The 22685-nt window shown below is 43.9% G+C and overlaps 1 protein-coding gene across 7 annotated transcripts in view; it reads right to left on the reverse strand.

Annotated features, from left to right (window-relative positions):
* Positions 1 to 22685, reverse strand: part of Cacnb4 (calcium voltage-gated channel auxiliary subunit beta 4) — a 258374-nt gene that overhangs the window by 32359 nt on the left and 203330 nt on the right. For 5 of the 7 annotated variants that reach the window (XM_076569477.1, XM_006974241.4, XM_006974242.4 and 2 more), the window contains 7 exons: positions 13763 to 13882; positions 11084 to 11206; positions 7345 to 7475; positions 4757 to 4833; positions 3329 to 3348; positions 3025 to 3105; positions 2034 to 2092 (listed from right to left, as the gene is read on the reverse strand). In XM_076569477.1, the coding sequence (XP_076425592.1) occupies positions 2034 to 2092; positions 3025 to 3105; positions 3329 to 3348; positions 4757 to 4833; positions 7345 to 7475; positions 11084 to 11206; positions 13763 to 13882 (611 nt within the window). Of the gene's footprint in view, positions 1 to 2033; positions 2093 to 3024; positions 3106 to 3328; positions 3349 to 4756; positions 4834 to 7344; positions 7478 to 11083; positions 11207 to 13762; positions 13883 to 22685 lie in introns of those variants that run through there. The other 2 variants (XM_042275290.2, XM_076569479.1) reach the window with 2 other exon arrangements.

Below are 22685 nucleotides of genomic sequence, written 5' to 3' on the forward strand. Positions count from 1 at the left end.
CTGTCTTGAGAAAGAGAGGGGTGGGAGAGAGGGAGAGGGAGGGAGAACAACCATGTCTTTCTTACCAACCCTTTGTGCCCACTAGATTACAGATAACTATGGGGGAGGCAACTCCATTTTCTCTTCATCCGAGGTATATAGCTGAATTGTACTTCCCAGACTCCTTTGCAACTAAGAATGGCCACATAACCAAATTCTAGCCAATGAAATGAGCCCTTATGTGCACTATTTCCAGGCCCCAGAGGCCCTTTCCCTGTTGGCTGACTGGAGAGCTCAGTTAAAGGCCATGGGCCCCAAACGGCAGATGAAGCAAACACTCTTCTTGAGATTCCCCTCACCACTTACCTTTTCTTTCCCAACAGGAATCCCTGTCTCTGACCACTTAGTAGTGAAATTAAGCTTCCAGCGTGTTCAAATCACTGTGCATCTAGGGGTCTATTACTAAGGTGACCTGGTTTTACATTCAGTCATGTACTTAGAAATTCACCTGATGGCAGACAAGCATTCCCATTTCTTGAATAACATTCTCAGTTACGGTAAGTAAAATCTCAGCTGCGCGCGCGTGCGCGCGCGTGTGTGTGTGTGTGTGTGTGTGTGTGTGTGTGTGTGTGTCTGTGTCTGTGTGTGTCTGTGTCTGTGTATGTGTGTGTGTGCGATGCAGGTGTCCATGCTGGAAGACGTTGGGAATCCTACTCTTATCACTCACCATCTTATTTATTTGAGACAGTGTCTTTCATAAACCCGGAGTCAACAAGCCTAGTGATGCCCTCAGCTCCATCTACACAGCACTGAGGTTACAGACACACAAGAGGCAATGCTGTGTTTTATGTGAGTGCTGGGGATTTGAACTTAGGGACTCACGTTTGTATGTACAGCAAGCACTCTTACCCACTGCACTATCCCTCCAGCCCCTCCGCTTCTTTTCACTGTATCTGGTGTTAGAAACCAATGGTTATTTTCACATGACTACACAGAAAGCTTTCCTTTTAACAAATTATAAATATATAAAAATATTCCTATGAAATTATATATATAAATACATACATGTATATATATTATACTTAGGTTTTGTATACACACAATTTGTGCTTAAAACATGACTATCTTTGTCTTTTCTTAAAATTAATTGAACTCTAAAGATCCATTTTAAAGTATTTAAAAATAATTTTTAAATGAATTATTCAGTTTAAAGTGAAAACCCAGATGCATTGCCCAGGTTTCCCAACGTGTGCTATATAAATTTGCTTCTGATAAATCTTCAGGTTTTTCTGGGTGGTTGTTTCTATGTGGAACACATTCCACTTGTGAACAATCATGTTCTCATTTTTGAGTCAATATAGAGTTGTACCACTTCTCTGGAAAACCTAAGAGCTCTAGACTGTTTCCATGAAACTGAAGCATGAATTTATTTGAGGTCATATGATGATGGCTTATAGGGGGGACACGTGTAAAACATTCCCATAAAAATAACAAGGTTACTTCTAACAATACATCCAAATAAGTACAGTTCCCTTCAATAGTCACCCAGGAAGGCTACACAAAGAGATAGTTGTATTCCTCTTTTAAGGAAATTTGGTTATTTATTGGAGATTGTTTCTAGCATTTCATTCTTGCAAAGCACTTTATATTTATACCTTCAAATCACACATACATGGATACATGCATGTACACACATGCACAATTCCCAGACACTACCCAGCATGACCAGTGAGCCATTGTATTTATCAGAAATATACATTTAAACTAATTTCTTCATGAAAACCAGTTCGGTATGAACTCGCTTGTAAGTGAGAAAATAAAGACAAGTACACATTACATCCAACAAATGGATTAATTTCCTTTTTGTTTTGTCCTTGGGGGCCTCATGCAATACTTCATATTTTCATAGCTGTTTTAGTGAACACTTTCCTGGAACACTGAGTTCAATTTAATCACTGGACTTCTGTAATCATTGGAAACAGACCCACAAATCAATTTATCACACTTGTTCAGTTAAAGGAAAATCAAAATACAAAAGCATCTAGATATCTCACCTCCCATCAAACCTGTGCTTCAGGAAATCAAAGAGGGCTTTCTGCATCATGTCTGTTACCTTTGCAGAGGTGAGAAAAAGAGAGTGAGGCAAACACGGGGAGAGAGAGGGAGGGAGGGAGAGAGAGAGAGAGAGAGAGAGAGAGAGAGAGAGAGAGAGAGAGAGAGAGAGAGAGAGAGATCAACGGTGAGAGAGGGGGAAGGGCACAGTGACTGAGGAGAGACCCCCCATCACACCAGGCATCTCAGAGGGCAGGTTTCATGTTAATCCAACAGTTGCTAATGTCTCCCTTGGCTCTTCTCCAGAGAGGAATGAACCCATAGTTTTCACAGGATCCCAGGCAAACCCTCCTCCTATTTCCCTTAGGATACAGATTTGCCTCAATGAGATCATCATCTTCACATGGCAGAGTTATGCTTGCCTCTACTGAGGAGCAGTGGGTAGTCCCAACATCAGCTCTGGGCTCAGCTGCCCTGCCAGCCTGAGCATGTTGGGAATTCTCCCTATCTGGGACTTAATTTTTTTGTACATAATTTTCTTGCTCATCACCTGACATTTCCAACTCAGAGAGAGAGATGAGCATCTTAGATCTGCCTCAGGACAGTTGCTAGCTCATTCAACAAATGCATGCTAAGTATACCTCCTTTACCAGACATCATCCTATGGGGAAGGATGGTTGGCCTGAAGGTTGGCCAGCTTCAGATTTAGATTATCACACCCCATGCCTTTTGTCCATTCAAGCACAAAGCCAGAATGGCAAAATCTGAAATACCATGCACTCTAGTCTTGACTCCTCTTTATTACATGGCAAGGTCTACTTGATCTCCGAAGTTTAATCTAGTTTTTACTGTTTTCCATCACCTGCCTTCACATACTATGAGCTGCCTTCCGCCACTTCCTATCTGTGAATAGACCCTGGAGGGGCCAGATTCCAAAGGCTGGTCCCCAGCGTTCTTGGTCAAGAAAAGGAGAGTAACGGATGACATTTGTACCTCATAACCTTTCAGTGATGGTCCCACTAATACCACAGGACGCATTGATGGTACAACATCGTAAGGAGGAATGTGCTCCGTCTGAAAGAGATGAGTCAAGACGAGTGAGAAGGTGAGACTGGGCCCAGCTCCTTGACAGCCACAACAGCCAGAGTTCTCAGGCTGCACAGTAAGAGACGACTAAGGGTCCCGACCGAGGAGGCCCATCCCTCTCTTTTTAGGTATGTGGGTCACGGAAATGGAGCATCGCAGGCATGTACGGATGGAAACCTTAGCAGGAGTTTAAAAAGGAAACACAACTTACCACTTTCTGCTTCTGTTTTGCTAAAAGACAACAATGAGAGTCACATCAAAATATGTAATCTCTGCAAATGATAGCACACGAGTTTAAAAGATGGGAGGAGGGACTCTACCACTGTCCTCCGCGCTTGCCTGGCCCCCACTCAGCAGATCACTGCCCCGCCACTTCACTCTGGACGTGCTACCGTGACGACATGAAATACCGACAATTTCCTCTCTGCACCAATGACTTTACATCATGATTTCCTGGGAGAGGCTGGGACAGGCACTCAAACAACACTGGAGGTTGTTAGCTAACCATTAACCATGGGTGTGCCCACACTGGATGTGGTACATACAAAGCTGAGGGCAAGCTGGCTAAAGGAAATGTAATAAAAAGGAACAATACAGTGTGAGCAAAATTACTTCACCTCAGACATTACTATTACTGTTGTTGTCGCTACTGTTTCGTCTTTGTGAGTTTGGTGAACCATGAGGTAATATTGCAGATCTTCGGGTATTTCTTCTGAATGCTGATACCTCTGTTTCCACTATGCTCCTCTTAACACTCGGACAGCAAGTTTCCCATGTCCCCTCCAGCTGGTAAGAGTGATAAGCTTGGCAGTTCCCCAGTGTCCAGCAAACACACAGAAGGCAGAACCTACTCCATAACCAATGAAGATGGCTTTGCCGCCATCCAAGAACAGGTCCTGTTTAAATAGGGTCACCTAGAGGAACAGGTTGATTCCCAGTCCTGGAGGTCAGAATGAATCCTCACAAACAAGGACCCAGCCCTCAAAACTGTCCCAGAATCGACCTAGCATTGACATGAGTTGCAGAGCCTTGGCCTACCATCTGAACTGGTGACATTGGATGCTCTGGTACAGCCTCAGTTCCTGGCCAGAATGGAATTAGAGTTAGAGAATGTGATGGAAGAGAACTTTCTAGGTGAATATCTTTACTATATCCAAAGACACACAGAGTCTTTATTGAGATACCCTGTTTCTTCACTGAGTTAATTCTAGGGCTCAGCTGGAACTATCTAATGTCAAATATAAAGACACAGTAATCTTGCTGCAGGGGTGCTATAACCCCCTATATGTACAACATGTGATAAAGTTTTATGTACATACTGAACATGTGAGAGTCCATGAGCTTTTATCTCTATTGGTCTCACAATATTGAAGTATCTTGAGTTGGGGGAGTAGCATAATGAACTTGGGGTTGGTTTATACATGGAGAGTTACTGGCTATAGGGGGTGAATGAAATTTTTCAAAATTATACTAATGAGCTAAATTTTTGTATCGTTAGTACCTTTCAAGTCAAATGGGATTCAAATGAGCAAGGAAACCTTAAATAAAAGAAGCTTTAAATCTTAAATCAAGTCTTTATTTCCAAACCAGTAAAATCGTCTGCTTATGTGCTCTGATGTTTAGTAGTGGAACTGCTCACCTGTTGTGGTGGGAGTCGCTCGAAATGTTCCTGACACCATTTCTCCCAGACTGGAGGAAGAGTTCCCACTCGATTTCCTAGAACATGGAAACGAACTTAAGACTCTCGCCCCAGATCCTCTGAAAACAGAAACTGAGAATCCAAGGTGTTCTTTGGCCTTCTGCTAAATAATTCAAAACATACCAAAGCCTGTTAGAAGAGCATCAGGAATGTCCTCAAATGCTTTCTCTGACCTCATTTCTCAGAGTGAGTGCAGATCTAATTGACACTGGAAATTCTTTGCAAATTCTCTTTCCCTGTTATTCATACAAAAATTGAGCAGAAGGACCCCTGGCAAGGATGCTCTTTGGAGCCATATGTTTACTTGAGACCAAGGATTAAAGTACCAGAGGCCAGAAAGCTCAGAACAAGCGAGAGGACCCGGAGAACTGCTTCTTCAAAGCACATGGGGGTTGGGGGTGTTCTATGAACCATTCCTGCTGTCGACAGTAAGGGCTGCCATCAGTAATTCATGTATGTTCATAGCCCAGCAGTGAACAGCTCTGTCACTGCTGTGGAACACACTGCGATACATCTTTGAGTGTTTGTTTTCCCCATCTATGGACACAGGAGTTATTTATACATTACAGAGAGAAGCATGACACGTGAGCCTCTGTGAATGAGGCCTTGGTTTTATTGTTTCTCTTGCCTTGAAGTAAACTTTATATATATATATATATATATATATATATATATAGAGAGAGAGAGAGAGAGAGAGAGAGAGGGATGTGTGTATGTATTACACACATATACATACATATATTATATATATATGCATGTATTAATAACAGCAAAAATGGTGGGAGATTGTTAGTGAGCCACATTCTAGTAGGAGATCATCAAGGCTAAACAAGAGAAATAGGTAAATACCCAATATTGCTGAAAGTAGCAAGTGTAATAGAAACAAGTTGGAAAGAGATGGAAAATGCAGGGAGGGGTGAGTCTGGAATGGGTACAACTTAAAATACAGCAGGGAAGGAGGGGGCCACTGGAACTCTGCAACAAGAGCCCGAAAGAGATGGAAGGATCTACTAACAGCAAAGGAGGAAGAGGAGTCCCAGGAGAGGAAGCAAATGTAAAGGCCCAGGGAAGGGCCAAGTGTTCCCGGTGTGTTAAGAGGCATGGAAAATGAAATTTCTAGAGCAAAGGGGACCAGAGGATTAATAATAAAGCATCTTAACAGAAAATTAATCATACAGTGTGGTGACATTGTGTTCCCCAAAATATTGTTCACCCTAATAAACTTATCTGGGGTCAGAGAACAGAACAGCCACTAGATATAGAGGCCAGAAATGGTGGCATACACGCCTTTAATCCTAGCATTCCAGAGGCAGAGATCCTCTGGATCTCTGTGAGTTCAAAGCCACACTGGAAACAGCCAGGTGGTTAACTGTACCTCTATTCCATCACTACTGGAAAGGTTTTCATTAGGATAAAGCAAAGGGAGACTTAAATAACACAGCAGGTTTTTTTTTAATTAAAAAAAAAATAACTGAAAAGAAAGATTAAATCAAAGGAAAGAACTGCTTCAGCCAGACATGGTGATGCACAGCTGTGATCCAGCGCTAGGGCATGGGGCTGGTGCAGAAGAATTGCCTCACCGAGGACAAGCCTCAAGCACACAGCAAGATTGTCTCAAAGCAATGATAACAGTAGCAGAACTTGCTTGATTTGAACGCTTTTGAACAATTCTAATGCACACGAAACCAGGGCTTCAGGGAGAGCAGGGACAGCACCTCCGAGACCCAGTTCAGCCAGGGCTTCTGTCAGGCTGCGCCCACCCTCCGGGGAATAGCCCTGCCACTAGCCCTCTGAAGTCTGTGTGCTGTTGGAACACTCCCCGGAGTCTTCAGCACAGTGTCAGCAGAAGGGGATGGCACAAGAGGCCAAGTAGAGAAAAGTACCCCTAGGACTGTCCACACCACCACACTCTGTGCCCAGCGCAGGGAGTTGTTGACAGGGAACAGAGCAGAACTATGGCTCTTGGTCACGGCAGTTGCTACCTGAGCTATCCTGAGAAATAAGGCCCCCTGGAACCCTCACAGAGGGTATGATGGGTTTACTGTACCCACGGGAAGCAGAGTCCACTGTGGAATTCGTGTGGATTTTTGAGTTGCTGGGGTTCAGAACACAGTGGAAATAGTTAAACCCCAAACCTCTGTGTCCTCCTCAAGAAGAGCCTATGTGCAGTGAAGTGTCCCTAATGGAAACCTGCTTTAAAGCAGGTTGCTGGCAAAGAGAGTCTTAAAGAACATGTTTGTGAGATACAAGAGAATCCAACTGAATGCAGAGATTGAGTTAAAAGAATGAATGGCTTCAGCCAGTTTTAAATAAGAAACTTGAAAATATTACCCAATTTTCCCACAAAAAGAAGCGAGAATGGAGGGAAGGAGGGAGGGAGGGAACGGAGGAGGGAGGGAAGGAGGGAAAGAAGGAGGAAGGGAGGTAAGGGAGGAAGGAGGAAGAAAGGAGGGAGGGAGGGAAGGGGGAAGGAGGGAGGAAGGGAGGGAGAAAGAAAAGGCTAGCTCCTGGAGAAGATGGGGCGTTACCCGCCATGAAAACGGCCTCTCTTCTGCTCCTGTTGAATCCGTATGTTCTCCAGCCGCAGCGGGCTTGGGATGAAGCCAATCTCACAGCCCTCTTTGACCAGCCTCCCTATCCACCAATCATTGTTGTATTTCTGGAATGCAGAGAGGAAAGCTGCTATCAATAGTAATTCAGTTATCTTCACATTTCAGTGGCTAACTCCAGGCAAGCGGAGGGGTAAAACGCCATTGGTCTGGTATACTACGCCCCACTGTACATACAGTGCATAGAGACCACCAACATCATGCTTTTGTGTTTTGTAGGAGATGTTTTCAGCTCAGCAGACGAAAGGAGGATTCTTCAGGGGTTTTGTTTGCAATGGCCCAAATGGTAAATAAGGTCTCTACTGTAGCTCATGGAATCTGCTGTCCTACTGTGAGAACAGTCACAAAGACTCAAGAGCATAGCCCTGCTTCAATGTAAGCAGGCTAACAGTCTGTCAGCATGGTCTTACTCGGGGTACCAGCAAAACCACACTGGCAATTGCTGTTTTACTGAGCCCCAGGGCAGACCGGTTTAGTCTAAGCCTCAAGGTAATGTTTCTACGGGTAATTTCTAGAAAATAGATAGAAATCATATTGTTTAAACCTCCCAGGAAGGAGTACAAAGGTGCCTTCGTGGTCTTTATCAGTGTTGATAAGAAACTCTTTTCCTGTGTGTGTGTGTGTGTGTGTGTGTGTGTGTGTGTGTGTGAACACCTACCAACTCTAGGATGAGTTGCTGAGCTCAGAGGAAAGTGGAATTTACATCTCTGACACTGTGACAAGGAAGAATGAAAGGTTCATTGAGTCATCACAGCATGAAATTCTGAGAAACTTGAATAATTCTAAGTAACAATCTCATTTTGAAATGCAAACGACATGGCAGGCTTCAGCCCTGTCTGCACGGAGCTCCTGCAGAAGCCATGCCTTGTGCCAATGGAGAGACTGTGTGGAGAGGCGCTTGAGTTGACGTGACAGGGACCCTTGAGCAATCTGGCTCTTAGTTTCCTGTCTTCAATTCAGCATAACACACCTGAACTAACAGGTCCGTCTGTTTTGTAATTAAGAAAAGGCAAGCGGACCCCTTTGGACTCTGGCGTGTAGGTTTGGAGTTGACATTTTACTGTGCCGGGGACAACACAGACATGAGTCAGGGGTTCCTAGGGCTTCAGTTATTTCCTGAAATTAAGTAAGCCCACCGAGACACTCATTTGTTAAGTGGTACCCGAGCGACCTCATAGGGCCGCCTAAGATGGCTAATGTGACTTCCCAAAACGGTTTACTGCAGTTCTAGGAAACAGGTAAAGAACACTGAGCCTCTGACTCAGCGTGAGTGAAAGGTCTCTGGCCACTGGGGAGCGAGGTGCTGTGCAGACTCATGAGCGGCAGGTCTCTCTGTGTGGCTTCGGAACAGGCACCACTGTGGCTTTTCTTGACCTTTAAGCCTTTACATTGTTGAGAAAACAGAATGGGCACTGGTGCATTCGAGGAAGGACTCGGTCTGTCACAGAAGTGTGCCTGTCCCTGTGCTGATGGCCCAGGGATTGAGTCAGCGTTCTGGAAAGGCCTCCTTAGCACTGTTCCGGTCTTCCCTGTTTTGATTTCCCCAAAGTGATTAGCATGTGCTCTTTCTAAGATGTTTTTTATTTGATCTGCAAGATTTGAAAACAAGTGGCTCTGATCCACAGACGATTACCAGATCAGAAACCAAGTTACAAAGGAAAAAGGAGCTGCTAGACTGCAGGAAAATCCCTTGACCAACAGCTCACAGACCCAAAAGCTACGAGCAAGACACATCAACTGCTGTCCGAGCGGCTCGAAGGTGCCCCACACAGAGAAACTCTATGGAGATGCAAGCATTAGCTTCCCCGATTTGGCCAGTGCAGACTGCATACATGTTTCAAAATGCCACAGTCTACCTCAGAAAACTTTTGTTTTCTAAGTTTAAAGAGCTGGAAGTATTAACTATTCTGGTTTTGTTGTGACCTATTATATGTATCAAATGATCACATAAGTATGTCCAATTAAAATACATATTAATAAAAACTAGAATATTAATATGAAGCAATCAAATACCACACTGTCACTGTCATATGCACCTGAGAATGTCCCTCATTCTTGTATTTTTGGTTGTGAGCCTAGCCTTTAACAGCTGAGCCATTTCTCCAGCCCAGAATGTCCCTCATTCTTAAAGGTCACTTCTCCTTGAAAATGATGAGCGCTGGCAACTCATGAATATGGCTTAGTTGCTTTTGGTGGAAATAACAACAAAGATTCAACCACTCAGATGCTGAAGGGGTCATAGTCCCCCCAGACACAATGTGCCCAGACATAAACTCACGGCCATGTCCACCGCTGCAACATCTGGCCCCTTTCTGCCTTCTCTGTTTCCAAAGCTGAATCTAGAGGCTGACGCTACTTCCTGTGATTCCAAGAAACTTTGAAAAGCTGACCCCCAGCCTTTATTTCTCTCCCCATCACTTTCTCTACTACAAACAGTGGAATGAGATCCCCAATTCTCCTTTGCCCATCACAGCTCCCATTCCCAATACAAGGCTGCTCACGTCTCAGCTTCCCTCCAAATTCCTCTCTATCCCACTAGCAAGACCAGTCTTCTTGTCCTGGCTGAAGATGCGCCTTTTAAAGTCTGGCCCTCTGGGGCTAGAGATAACAGCTTGGCTACAGAGTTTGCCTGGTGTGCATAAAGCCTGAATTCAGTCCCCAGCACAGCCGATAGAAAAGCTATACCTCTTGACCCGCGGACAGGCCTCCTCTCTGTTTCACTTCTCCTACCGCCCTCTGGTCACGCTGCCGTGCTTCTGGCTGTCCCTTCCCAATGCCACTCTGTGCCCAGTTCTGACTCTTCCTCCATACTGATGTCTCCTTCTCTCTCTGGGAACTTCCAGGACACTGGTCCATTTTTTTAAATAGTAGAATATATCATTCCATACAGAATCATTAATATTATTCACCTGGCCCCTAGACTCGGAGTTTCTTGCCCACAGCATCACTGTTCCTATGTCTCATCCTGCAGTGCTGGGTACAATGCCTGATACAGAATACAACTTCACTGCACCTAGGCTGAACACAAACTTAAGCCTCTGCTGTTGTTCTTTTAGTGTTATACCTTCCTATATGTGAGGCCCCCAAGTCCTCCTTACACTGCTCAACCCCTCAAGCTCTCTGTTTCCTAGAGTTCTCTGTCCCTTTCTTAGTTTAACAATTTCAGGACCACGGTTCACAGTGTCTATCACGATAATATCTCTTCTGTAAAAAGTCCCTCCTGGATACTACTATGCTACGAAACTCATGCTTCCCTAAGTTATATCCATAGAACCATGGGTCTGTAGTCCCACAGATGGGCTGAGAATGTAGCATACATTAGATCCTGGGTTTGGTTCCCAACACACACACACACACACACACACACACACACACACACACACACACACACGGGGGGGGGGGGGAGTGCAAAATCCAAAATCCATTGTGTCATTTCAAATGTTGAGTGTGCTCCTGTGTTGAAAGCATGTGGCAATAATGCAGGTGATGACCTCAGCTTCTAAATCTCAGTGAGATGCAAGGATGTGGAGGCCCAGAGCATGAACTGAGGCTCCACACTGGCAGCTCCTTGGGTCTCCTCTCCTGTGCATTTGGCTCAGGCTGATTCCCAGATGTAGCTTTTTGGCAGACGAAGGGGTGCAGTATGTCCTACATTTACCTCTTTAATGTGAAGAAAGTCCTTGGCGTCAAAGGAGATGGCTGTGCTGGGAACGGGCACATCCTCATCCAGGGCACCACAGTAGCTCACATTCGTCTTCACAGCAAATGCTACAGGCTTGGACTAGAGACAGAAGCGCAGAATGAGGAGGGAGGGAGAGAGGAGGAGAGAGAAGCATTTTTCATATTGACACGTGTCATAGGATGAATGATGGTTCCAGGCAGTGAGGAAATCACTTTCCAAAGAGGGATCTCCGCTGGGTTTTACAGTCGCAGGCCACATCCAGAAATCTGCAGAGATGACTCTGGGAATGACTCATTCCTCTCAGCCTGGTCATTTCCCTTCTTCTGTGGTACTTTCCAAATCCCCAGTGAAGAATTAGCCCCTAAACGGCTGGGGAGGGATGGATAGAGGTGGGGGCCATCTGCCTTGTTCCCGCTCTTACAAACTATTTATTTACTTTCAATGGTAACAGACACTCTCCCAACTGTGAGATACAGGACATATGTACTGGGGTGCGGGAGCACTGGGAGGAGAGTTCAGGTGATAAAGCATGTGCTACACAGAAACCAGGGTGACAAACCTGGGTGCCAGGGTGCACTTCTCTAGTCTCAGTGCTAGAAAGGCAGAGACGAGAGGAGCCCTGGGGCTAACCAGCCTGTCTAGCCAAATGGTGGACTCCATGTTCAATCAGAGACCTGTCTCTCATATTAGTTGGGAGAGTGGTTAGGAAAACACATTAACCTCTGACCTCCACACACATGCACATAAACATGCATATGCATACTTGTGGGCACACACACACACACACACACACACACACGAATAGGTTCACACATACAAGAAAAACGTATGTTAGGAAACATACACTGGGTTTTAAAAACCTGAGGAGGGGTGGAAAAGAAGGATTTTTGAAAGAGCCTCCGATCTGAAAACCTGAGATCTTTGGTAGCTGACTCTCTTGTCCTGCCAGGGAAAGGGGGGTAGTGTGGGTTAAACCTAACAGGCAGGCTCTTCACCTGTTATCTTCCTAGCTTCTAACAGTTGGTTTTAAAACTTGTATATAGACTCCCGCTGGCAACGTGCTCCTGAGCAGGTGCAGCCTGTGGGGGCTAAGCTACCCACAAGCCTAGGCTACGATCCTGCCACCACCATTTAGGTGATCACACAGTAATGGAACAGATGGACTTGTTCAAAACAAGAACTAGCAACCTGTGAGACGCAAGGTCTCCCAGCTTCTGGGCAGCTCTGCTATTGGTTTGTGTATTTGCATTGGGAATGTCAACAGTTGAGGTAGGACCCAAATGAGAACCTCCTTTGTTCCCTCCCAGGCACTAGACAGATGCACAGAGTGCATAGACGCCAACGCCTCACTCATCTGCATCATTCTTCTCTTGCTTCAATCTCTAAAAGATTTCATCATAAAATTAAAAAGAAGAAAATTAACTTTATTTGGGTTTGAGTCTAAAATTCAGGAAGGTACCTGCCCATAGGAGCTAGCCATGGAAACAAGAAGACAGGCTCACCACGAACACTGTCTTATATGTTGTTATTGTGCATAAAAATTAACTTGAACAAAGGGTCTGTGCTTTGAAAAGTAAGTTAGAAAGACATAGGTAGGCTGGGTGAACTCTAGCAATTTGTCCGGTCTTAAACCCCAGCATGCAATCGGTTTCTTGCTGCATCCTAAGTGTCTGCTGGAAGGGGAGGAGCTGAAGCCCATCGAGGGGGCAATGGCTTCTGTCTCATCTTTGCTGCTCTTGGTGGAGTTGTTCAAAGTTCAAGATCAGAGCGGGCAATGTAGTGGACCCCTTCTCAAGCAAGCAAACAGAATAATGTTCTGAACTTCATACTGAACTTGAGGTGGGAATCTGAAATCTAGAATCCAAACAATGGCGGAGGCAGTGAAATGGTCCACAGCACAATGGTGCCTGTTTGGTGTAGTGACGAGGAGGGGTCAAGGACAGAGGACTCGGGCTAGCAGCTCAGAAGGCTCTCTGCCAATACTAGGTGAGGTGAGTTTGATGTTGCCACACTGCTAGGTTGGGAAACGACTGAGAATTACCACTAAATCAAACAGAAAAAGGCAAAGGTTCACAGGAAATGGGTCCCTGCAGATACCACTAACCTCTGTGAGGGAAACATACAATATAAATCTTGCAATCCAAAGCCTTATCAGGATAGCTGGAAAAGAAATACTCCAGAAAGACACCATGCTGGCTAATTTTATATCAACTTGACATAAGCTAGAATCATTTGAAAAGAGGGAATGCCATTTGTGAAAATGATCCCACCAAATTAGCCCAAAGGCAAGCCTGTGGAGCATTTTCCTGGTTAATGATTGATGTGGAAGGGCTCGGCCCACTGTGAGCAGTCTCACCCCTGGGCAGGTGGTCCTGATGGTACCAGAAAATAGGCTAAGCAAGACACAGAGAGCAAGCCAGTAAGCAGCATTCCTCCCCAGCCTCCACTTCAGTTCCTGCCTGCAGGTTCCTGCCCTGCCTGAGTTCCTGCTGATTTCCCTTGGTGATGGAGTGTCACCAGAGAGCTGTAAGCCGATAAACCCTTTCCTCCCCACCTTGATTTTGGTCAGTATTTCTCAGAAACCCTAAGACAGATGTGAGGCAGGATGCTGAGCAATATGCCGGTTTTCAACAAAAGAAGAGGGGGAAAAGTCACCTTTGCTCTCTCGAGCTGGATAGCTGCTTGCTGTTCTCTCTCTTGCCGAATTGCTTCGCGGTCCTCTTCCAAAGAGACATCGGAATCCGATGGCCTGCTTGTATAGGAATCCGCTGAACCCTGGGAAGAGAACACAGAAGGCTTAAGTGAGGTGAAATGTAGCTTCCTACATTATCACAGTCATAGCAGAATCCTGGGTGAGTTCCTTTGATTGGCACAGAATTCGAGGCACACACACTGTCTTACTGCAGATGCAGCCAAGCGTCTGTTACATGGAAGGTAGCAACGTTGTGAAGGAAATATTTTGACTCGATTGGGATTAGAAAAAGACACCACACTGAGAAGAATATGGTATTCAGCCCTCACTCTTTGGTGTTATCTATGTGTCCAGCTGATACCTGTTCATGGAACTGAAGTTATCTTCCATTCGCTCTTGCACACACTGTGCAGCTAAGTGACAAGGGAAACTCAGGCTGTTTACAAGGGCTAAATCTTACCTGCATCTTGGTATCGCCAATTCGTCTAGATTTCAACACGGACATGCTACATTAGTAAAGCGATATTCTAATTTCAACGTTCAAGACCACTGTACTCTTCCAGCATCAAAATTTCAAATATTGTTCTGCAGCAGCCTGTCTGTCAGGTTAATGTGTACACTGAACAGAAAACACCTTGAGACTGAAACCATGGATGTCCACAGCTGAAGTCCATACCCAGAGTGCTCTCTGATCAGCAGCTACCACTCAGCCTGCCAGCCATCTCCAAAGGACCGGGCAATGCCCCACGCAACGCTCATGCTAGAAGGGCAAATGGAGCATCTGATTTAAAAGTTATCCACCCCCCATACAGAACAAAATATAACAAACAAACTAACCCCCCCCAAAACATCAAAACTCCCCCACAATCCAACTCTGAAGGCTTGCCTTTAGCTCCAAAAGGAACATGGAGCCACCATTTCCTTAAGCTGGCATCAGAAGCTGGTATTTGCATATATGATTGGCATTTGCCCAGCAGAGGTACTGAGAGAACTGGTTATTTGTTTGGCATGTTTGATGAAACACACTCAGACAGCTTTGAAAGCCATAGATCTAGCCACTCAGCGGAGAATTTGCTATCTATTGCACACATGGAGAATTTGCTATCTACTGCACACATGCGAAAACTAAGTAAAATAAAGACAAGAGTCCAGCTGGAGGAAGAGGTGTGTCATCCCAGCTATCAGGAGGCTAGGGTCTGCCCAGGCTACACAGTGCACTCCAGGCCAGCTTGAATAACTTCGTAAGACCCTGTCTCCAAATAAGAAGTAGAATAAAGGGCCGGGGTTATAGCTCAGTAGGAAAGCCTTTTCCTCACATGTGGAAGGCCCTGGGTTCCATTCCCAGTCACAGTCAGTCTCCTCCCTCCCCCCCCCCCCCCCCCCGCCCCACCTAACACACACACACACACACACACACACACACACACACACACACACAGAGGGGTGGGGGAAGGAGAGGGAGAGAGAGAGAGAGAGAGAGAGAGAGAGAGAGAGAGAGAGAGAGAGAGAGCGCACTTTAAGAAATGGTAAAATTGGGTAGGTGAAATGGTTCAGTGGATAAGGCACTTGCTGCCAAGCCTGACATTCTGAGTTCGATTCCCAGAACCCACATGGAAGAACAAAGTATTGACCCCAGCAAGTTATCCTCTGACCTCTATACACATGCAGACCTCCCCACAAAATAAACAAACAAATAAATTTTTTTTTTAAAAAAGAAAGAAATGGTAAACAGTTGACCACTGGTCCCCTGAGACATTCTGTAAAACCTAGAGACAGCTATAGGAGTTTGCAGCCTGCCTGCAGGGGCAGCTTGCTTCTCAGCAAAGGGCATCATTTTAGCCCTCTGGGAAATCCCAGCACATATATCCTGGCATCCTAAAACAATGACTCATTGCTAAATGTTGCGGGATATTTGTACACTGTGTGAAGATGTGTTGCTGTGATTGGGGTAATAAAAAGCTGAGCGGCCAGTAGCTAGGCATGAGCATATAGGAAGGATTTCTGGGGAGAGAAAGGAAAAGGAGGAGGAATCTAGGCACATGGGAGACCCCAGGAGACACAGAGGAAATAGGAGGTGCAAGATGGAAGAGATGTTAACACCACATGACAGAACATAGATTAATATAAATGGGTCAGTTTAAGTTATATGAGCAAGTGGGACAAGCCTAAGCTAAAGCCCAAGCTTTCATAATTAGTAACAAGTCTCTTTGTTGTTGTGAGATGGAGGCCAACAAAAAAAAAAAAAAAAAAAAGCTTATTACAAATGGCACCCAACATGGCATGTAAATCCACACAGGGCCTGAGAAAGCTGAAAGAAAAAAAAAAAAAGTTCGTAGTAGGCTCAGTGCTTGTGGCATACACAGGAGCAGCTCTTTTAAGAGGCCCTGCTACTGAGCACTTGAATGGGGGTTATGAGCAGTGGGTGGCCTGATACTGGGTGGTGGGAGACAAGGTAGCAACGCCTACCAGAGCCAATGCAAATAGACCAGCTCCAGGCTGGGCTGCAGGCATGAGGCTCTGCTCTCACCGACCTGAGAGGGGGGGCAGAGCCCACCACAGCAGAGGGTCTAGCCCCTGCTTAGCAGTTTAATGTTTGGCTCACACGGTCAGAGAAGACTGCAGACACGTAAAAAGTCAGGTCCAACTGAGAAAACCTCTGAACAGATAGAGTATGCTTAAAATGTGCTTAGATGCTGAAGAAAGAAAAGAAAATGTGTATAGTCAATCATAAAAAAAATTAAAGTCTTTAAAGAGAGACTAAAGTAATATAAAAGATAAGCCACATAAGGATGGGAAATATAACACAGGGAGTTTGGACCTTATATGTGCCTTGTTAATTCTGAAATTTTTGAATGCTAATGAACAGAGAACAGCAGCTGCTGAGAGACATGGGATTGTGGAAGGAACTGCTGGATTAAACCAGCTTATATACTTTAGGGATGTCTTGGCTTCAAAAAAATGGAACTTTGGAAATGTGTTGTGTTGGGGTAGAGGTTGTGCTTTTGTTTCTACAGGAAACGAAAAGCTATGGATTCCATCAAAGTTAATTGCAATCAGATTTGTCCAGGGGAGACCTCCTTGGGATCTTGGCTACAGACATGAGAAAAAGAGCCAGGAAAGACTGCAGGGCAGATCATGTATATGCTGATCCCTCAACATGGGAACAGCTCTGAGACTGGATGAGACATGATAAATCTTGCTGGCTACAGAATCCTCATGACTTACTATTACATGCCATCCTTTCATAAGGCATGGATTGAGATTTATGTTACAGTTCGGTTATGCAGTCCAAACTGACTTATAAAATTGACAGATGCCTTTTATCTGCTCAAACATGAAGAAAATCATCTTTAACTGATTTATGCATACTGCATATTCCATATTGTGTTAATGTAGATATACATTACCTTTACAAGTTTGTGTGTTTTCAGAAAGACAAGTTTTCAGACACCAAAGAAGACAAGTAGCCCAGGTGATCCAGCCTCTTAGACCGCCTCTGTTGTGGTTTCCTCAAAATTCTACATCCAAACAACCACAAAACTGCTAGCTGAGAAGGTCCAGCCTCGAGGACTACTCTAGCCAGGACTTCAGATAAGCTCTACATTTTCCCATCACACAGAGACTAAACAAAAAATAATACATCTAGCTTTCCCAGGACTTGACCATTATCCCAATTTTCTCAGGGTCCCCTAAAGATGCTGTCACCCCCAGACAACAGGAAGCAGTCTAGAAACCACAACACCCACATTCCCAAGAGGTGGGGTGAGTACTTCTTGGTCATTCAGTGGGTTATGAATGCTTGTCATCACTTAGGGGGGTTGGTTACAAGTTGTTATTGGTCATGGTCAGGGAAAAAATTAAACAAAGGATGTTAGATTTAGGGATCTCTTTCTGAAAAGAAAATAGGGGAGATATAAGAATGATAAGATAAAAGGGTAGATTATTGAATTTACTTTTAAACTAAAAAATCACTACTCAAATATTTTAGTATGAATTTTTGTATATTGATTTGAATTTATTTTTGTTTATATATATATATATATATATATATATATGTGTGTGTGTGTGTGTGTGTGTGTGTGTGTGTGTTTCTACTCTTGTTTAAGGTATTGTACCTATGCAGCTCATTTAACAATGTAATGTAAAGTTCTAGTCCTTGAAAGTTATTATTACAAACTGTTTAGGATAACTAAGATAACAATCGAACTTCTAGCAAGGGTTAGATATAGACATAAATAAGCTCTATTTAGCCTCACATAGTTAGAGAGGTGGCCTTCAAACACCTCAGGGATATATAGAATACAGCATTTAAGATGTTTTAATAACATAAGGCTTTTCATGATAGTGAGACATATCTGCTCCTGGAAGCACCAATCAACTTCAGAGAAGATGATAGGTATCAGAGAACCTCCATATGGAGTTTACTTTCTTTGTGGCAAAGTTAGCCACTGGGCAAGAAGCTGCCCTTGCCTCAACTACTGACAATATGCTGTTCAAATTGGACAAGCAGGACATTAAAAAAGGCAACTGCTGAACTTTGCCAAGACAAAGTAGGCCAGTCTTTCAAAATTCCTGATTCACAGATAAGTCTGTCAGATATTTTAGGTCTGTAGGCCAAAGATGAATGCCCCAGTATTGCAGAGGAACCTTGGGTGACTGTCCAGGCAGCCAGATATCTCTGTTATTTCTATAATTTTGGAAGTTGTTTACTACATACTTCCTGTTTAATCAGGTAATATTTTGACCTTCTCATGTCTCCAACAGAGCTGAAGACTAGATAGTTGTACTGTTTTCTTTGTTACTAAATTCCAAAAAAAAAAGAAAGAAACTTATAAGAGAAATGTAAAGTGTATAAGGCTGAGAGACATAAAAGCTTAAGTTGTTTAGGTAAGAAAAGACTTTGAGGTCTAAAAAGATATTTTTAGGATGGTAATACAAATTATGATAGAAAGTAAATTAGTAACAAAACTTTGGATTCACCAAGGTAGGATAGATAATAGAATATTTTCTCCAAAAATGTCAAATGTAAATGCACTGGACATTGTAATTCTTACCTGATAATTGTTTCTATTGTATACGGTTTTACTATGTTAGAGTTAAAAACCTTTCCTTTTTATTTAGACTAAAAGGGGGAAATGCTGTAGGAATATCTTTTTGTATACTGTAAAGATGTGTCTCTGCCTAAGGCACCTGCTGATTAGTTTAGTAAAAAGCTGAATGGCCAATAGCTAGGGAGGAGAGGGTAAGCGGGACTTCCAGGCAGAGAGAGAAACTGGGAGGAGGAATCTATGTGCTCCAGCAGACTTGGAGCAGGGTGGATGTGCTGTATTGAGGAAAAGTAAAGAGCCATGTAGTAAAATGTAGATTAACAATATGGGTTAATTAAGTTATAAGAGCTAGTTGGAAATAAGCCTAAGCTAAAGACCAAGCTTTCATAATGAGTAATAAGTCTCCATGTCATTATTTGGGAGTTGGTGGCACAAAGAAAGACTCACTACAGGTAGAGGTTCTTTCAGAGAGTCTAGTGAGTCCTGGTTCTACACACTGCCTCTACACTCAACTTCCTAGTTCCTAGATTACTCTGAACCAGTCGCCTCCTCTGAAAGAAGACATATCTATTTTATAGAATAAAATGCAGAAAGACACACTGGGCAGCCAGCCCTCCCTGAGTGCTTGCTATCACAAGAGTATGGGGCTAGATGACTGAAACTCTTCATTCAACATTAGACTCAACAGGTTCAAAGCCCACACTTAGCTATACTTAATATTAAAATGCTCCAAGACCTGCCACATAGCAAAAACACAATAAATTAGCTTTCTTGTTTCCATTTACTAGTGCTGGCCCACGTCTACGTTGATTTTAAAAATAGAATTAAAATACAATTAATTTTTCAACTCACATACATGTAAAATAGTTTGTGTGAAATACGGCCATTTTTCTTATTGTATTTATTCTGCAGCAAATGTGCTATGATAAATGCAATGTGTCCAAATCCATGTGCTTACACAGTACTTTTCAAAGTGCCTTTCATAGAGGAAATGCATTTGTTAACCAAATTAGAGTTAAATTCCTCAGTGAAAACCTATTGGGGAAACATACAGAGCCACAGAAGGGATAAAAAGCAGGGTGACTTTCAGCCATTGTCTAAAAAGACAGTTTGTACCAGCCTTGGCTAACCCTTTGCTGGAGGAGCGCTGTGGGGTGGCTCACCCTAAGGCGTTGTGTTGCATGGGCTACTCTGAGGCTGCATGGACCACAAAGTAACTAGAAGGTGTACCCTCGAAGGAGGTACCCTCCATGCTTGGTGCTCAGGTACCGGCGAAGGCTAGTGTGTGTGCGATGCCCAGGACAACAGGTTGCCCACTGCATCAGAGGTGAAAACAATCCTCCCTCATCACTGGGAGCTGCTATTCTCCTGAAACTACTCCATGACTCTTAAATCACGGCATTCAGTCATTTCTGAGCATAAGAAAAAAGTAACTCAAAGATTCCTGTTCACATTTCCAAATGTGAACAAGATTGTAAACATCCTAGACTGTTAGTTAATAAGTTGCATATTGCCAAATACGTGGAGGTTTCTGTTTACTTCTGTGTTGGTGAGAACGCGGCAACCCTGTAAGCACTCTGACGCCCACTTCCATAACCACTGTTTCATCACCACAGTCATTCTGGATTTAGTCCAGTGTCATGTTTCTTTGAACAGGAAAACTATCATGGCTGTCTTTCAAAGCTGGAGAGACAGCAGAAATCCAACACTAAAAGCCCAGATTTGGTTTCGGGGCATGTTCAGTTAGCTAGGTACTGACTTGGTTTCTTTTCTTTTCTTTTTAAAATTTTTAAGTTTTATTTCAACTGGTTGAAAGAGAGTACAAACATGTCCTAGGAGGAAAGGAGAGATGGACAGAGGGAGGGAAGGAGGGATGGATCTGCACATTTATGAATGGAGAGAGCAAAGGGCAAAACCGTCAGAGGAAGGCCTGGAGGAGATGCCCGGGATGGCCTAGAAGACAAGTTCAAAAACTGGCAGGGAGCTACAGCAGGTTAGCCAGACTGGGATGGTAGGAAAGGGATCACCCAGAGGTCTATTTAGTTAATAAGAAAAATAGCAAAAAGGAAATATTAGGTACAACAGGATAGGGTTGAAGATGCATACATTATTAACCCCTGCCGTACGGTGGCACACATCTGGAATCCCACCACTCAAAAGGCTGAGGCAGAAAAGCTGGCAGCTTGAAGCCAGCCTGAACTACATAGCAAGTTCCAGATCAGTTTGATCTATACTCTGAGACCTTGTCCCCACCAAAATAAATTCCAGAAAATCAGCATTTTCTAAAATGGGTGAGAAGTGATCTCTGCAATTCACCAAATGATCTAATATGGGACTACATGCCAAATGAGCTATTTTACATGTGTAAATGAATTGAAAAATGACTGTCTTAACTCTTTTTTTTTTAAAGCCAAGGTAGACATGTGCCAGCACTGGTGGATGGAGAGAGAAAAGCAAATATATTGTCCTAAGTAGCAGGTCTTGTGGTGTTTTAATATGTCAAGAAGCCTGAAAGTGACTGTCTCTCATAGGTTCTTAAGCTGAGACCACTATAAACGTCACCTTAGAGCACTCATCCTCAACCTGTGGGTTGTGACCCCTTTAGAGGGTGGAATGACCCTTTCACAGGGGTTGCATATTAGATATCACGCATATCAGATATTTACATTATGATTTATAAGACAGTAGCAAAATTACAGTTATGAAGTAACAACGGAAATAATTTTATGGTTCCACAACATGAGAGATGGTATGAAAGGGCTGCAGCATTAGGAAGGTCGAGAACCACTCTGCCTTAGAGCTTCCAAGGACCCAACTAGAGCAGCTGCAGACTGGGAGTGTTCAGTGAGGATGTGTGTGTGCACGCGCGCAAAGCCATTTAAAACATCATATACATCTTAACCAACCACTGTAGTGTGTATCTGTAATCTCAATGACATGGGAGGCTGAGGCAGGAAGATCACTTGTGCCTAGGAGTTCCAGCCCAGCTTAGGCAACAAAGCAAGACCCTATCTCAGAAAAATGAATAATGAATGAAGAAATAAATTTGCATCTTCATGAACATCAATGGAAAGAAAGCCCTTCTATTCCCTTGAGGACCAAATTCTCTTTGTGTTCAATATTGTAAGGGATTTTCTGGCCTCATCCTTTTCCGAAACCTTTCTGAGTACAGAATACAAAAAGCTGGTAGAAGCATTGACAAGTTATTTTATAAAATGGATGAGGAGAAATCTAAAAGTAAGTGTTGTTCCCAGGAGAAGGAAAGTGACCTATAGTCTAATAGAAGGCCTTCTCCTTCACCGAGAGGGCATGCAGTGTGGGCAGGTGAGCTGCCGTGGGCTTTGGGGCCAGGGTACTGGGTTTCCATCATCCTGTTTTGTTGATTGTGGCTTTGAAAGTTGTCGGGAGCTTTTGAGTCCACTTCCTCCCTTTGCAGCAGGGATAATGACATGTAAGTCAGCGCCTCCTACTGTTCGACTTGAGATAGGACATCACATTTTTATCACACTGGGGAAAATTCAGGAAACAGAACAGTTCATCTTTGACTCCGTTAATTTAAGATCTGGCAACTTTCCAACAGTCAATTTTTGGTTGTCCCAGAGTTCCAGGTTATATTGTCTCTTCCTCTTGCTCCTCCTCCTCCTCCTCCTCCTCCTCCTCCTCCTCCTCCTCCCCTCTCCCCCACTCCCTTCCACTTTTAAAATAGCTTTAGGGTATTAGGAGATGTTTTAGTCGGTAAAATATTTGTCATTCAAACATGGGGACCTGAGTTCAGCTCCTCAGAAGGCACATAAAAAGGTGTGCTCAGCCGCTCACAGTTGCTGTCCCAGAGCTGAGG

The sequence above is a fragment of the Peromyscus maniculatus genome, chromosome 4 (assembly GCF_049852395.1).
Source record: "Peromyscus maniculatus bairdii isolate BWxNUB_F1_BW_parent chromosome 4, HU_Pman_BW_mat_3.1, whole genome shotgun sequence".
In the NCBI taxonomy this organism is placed as follows: domain Eukaryota; kingdom Metazoa; phylum Chordata; class Mammalia; order Rodentia; family Cricetidae; genus Peromyscus; species Peromyscus maniculatus.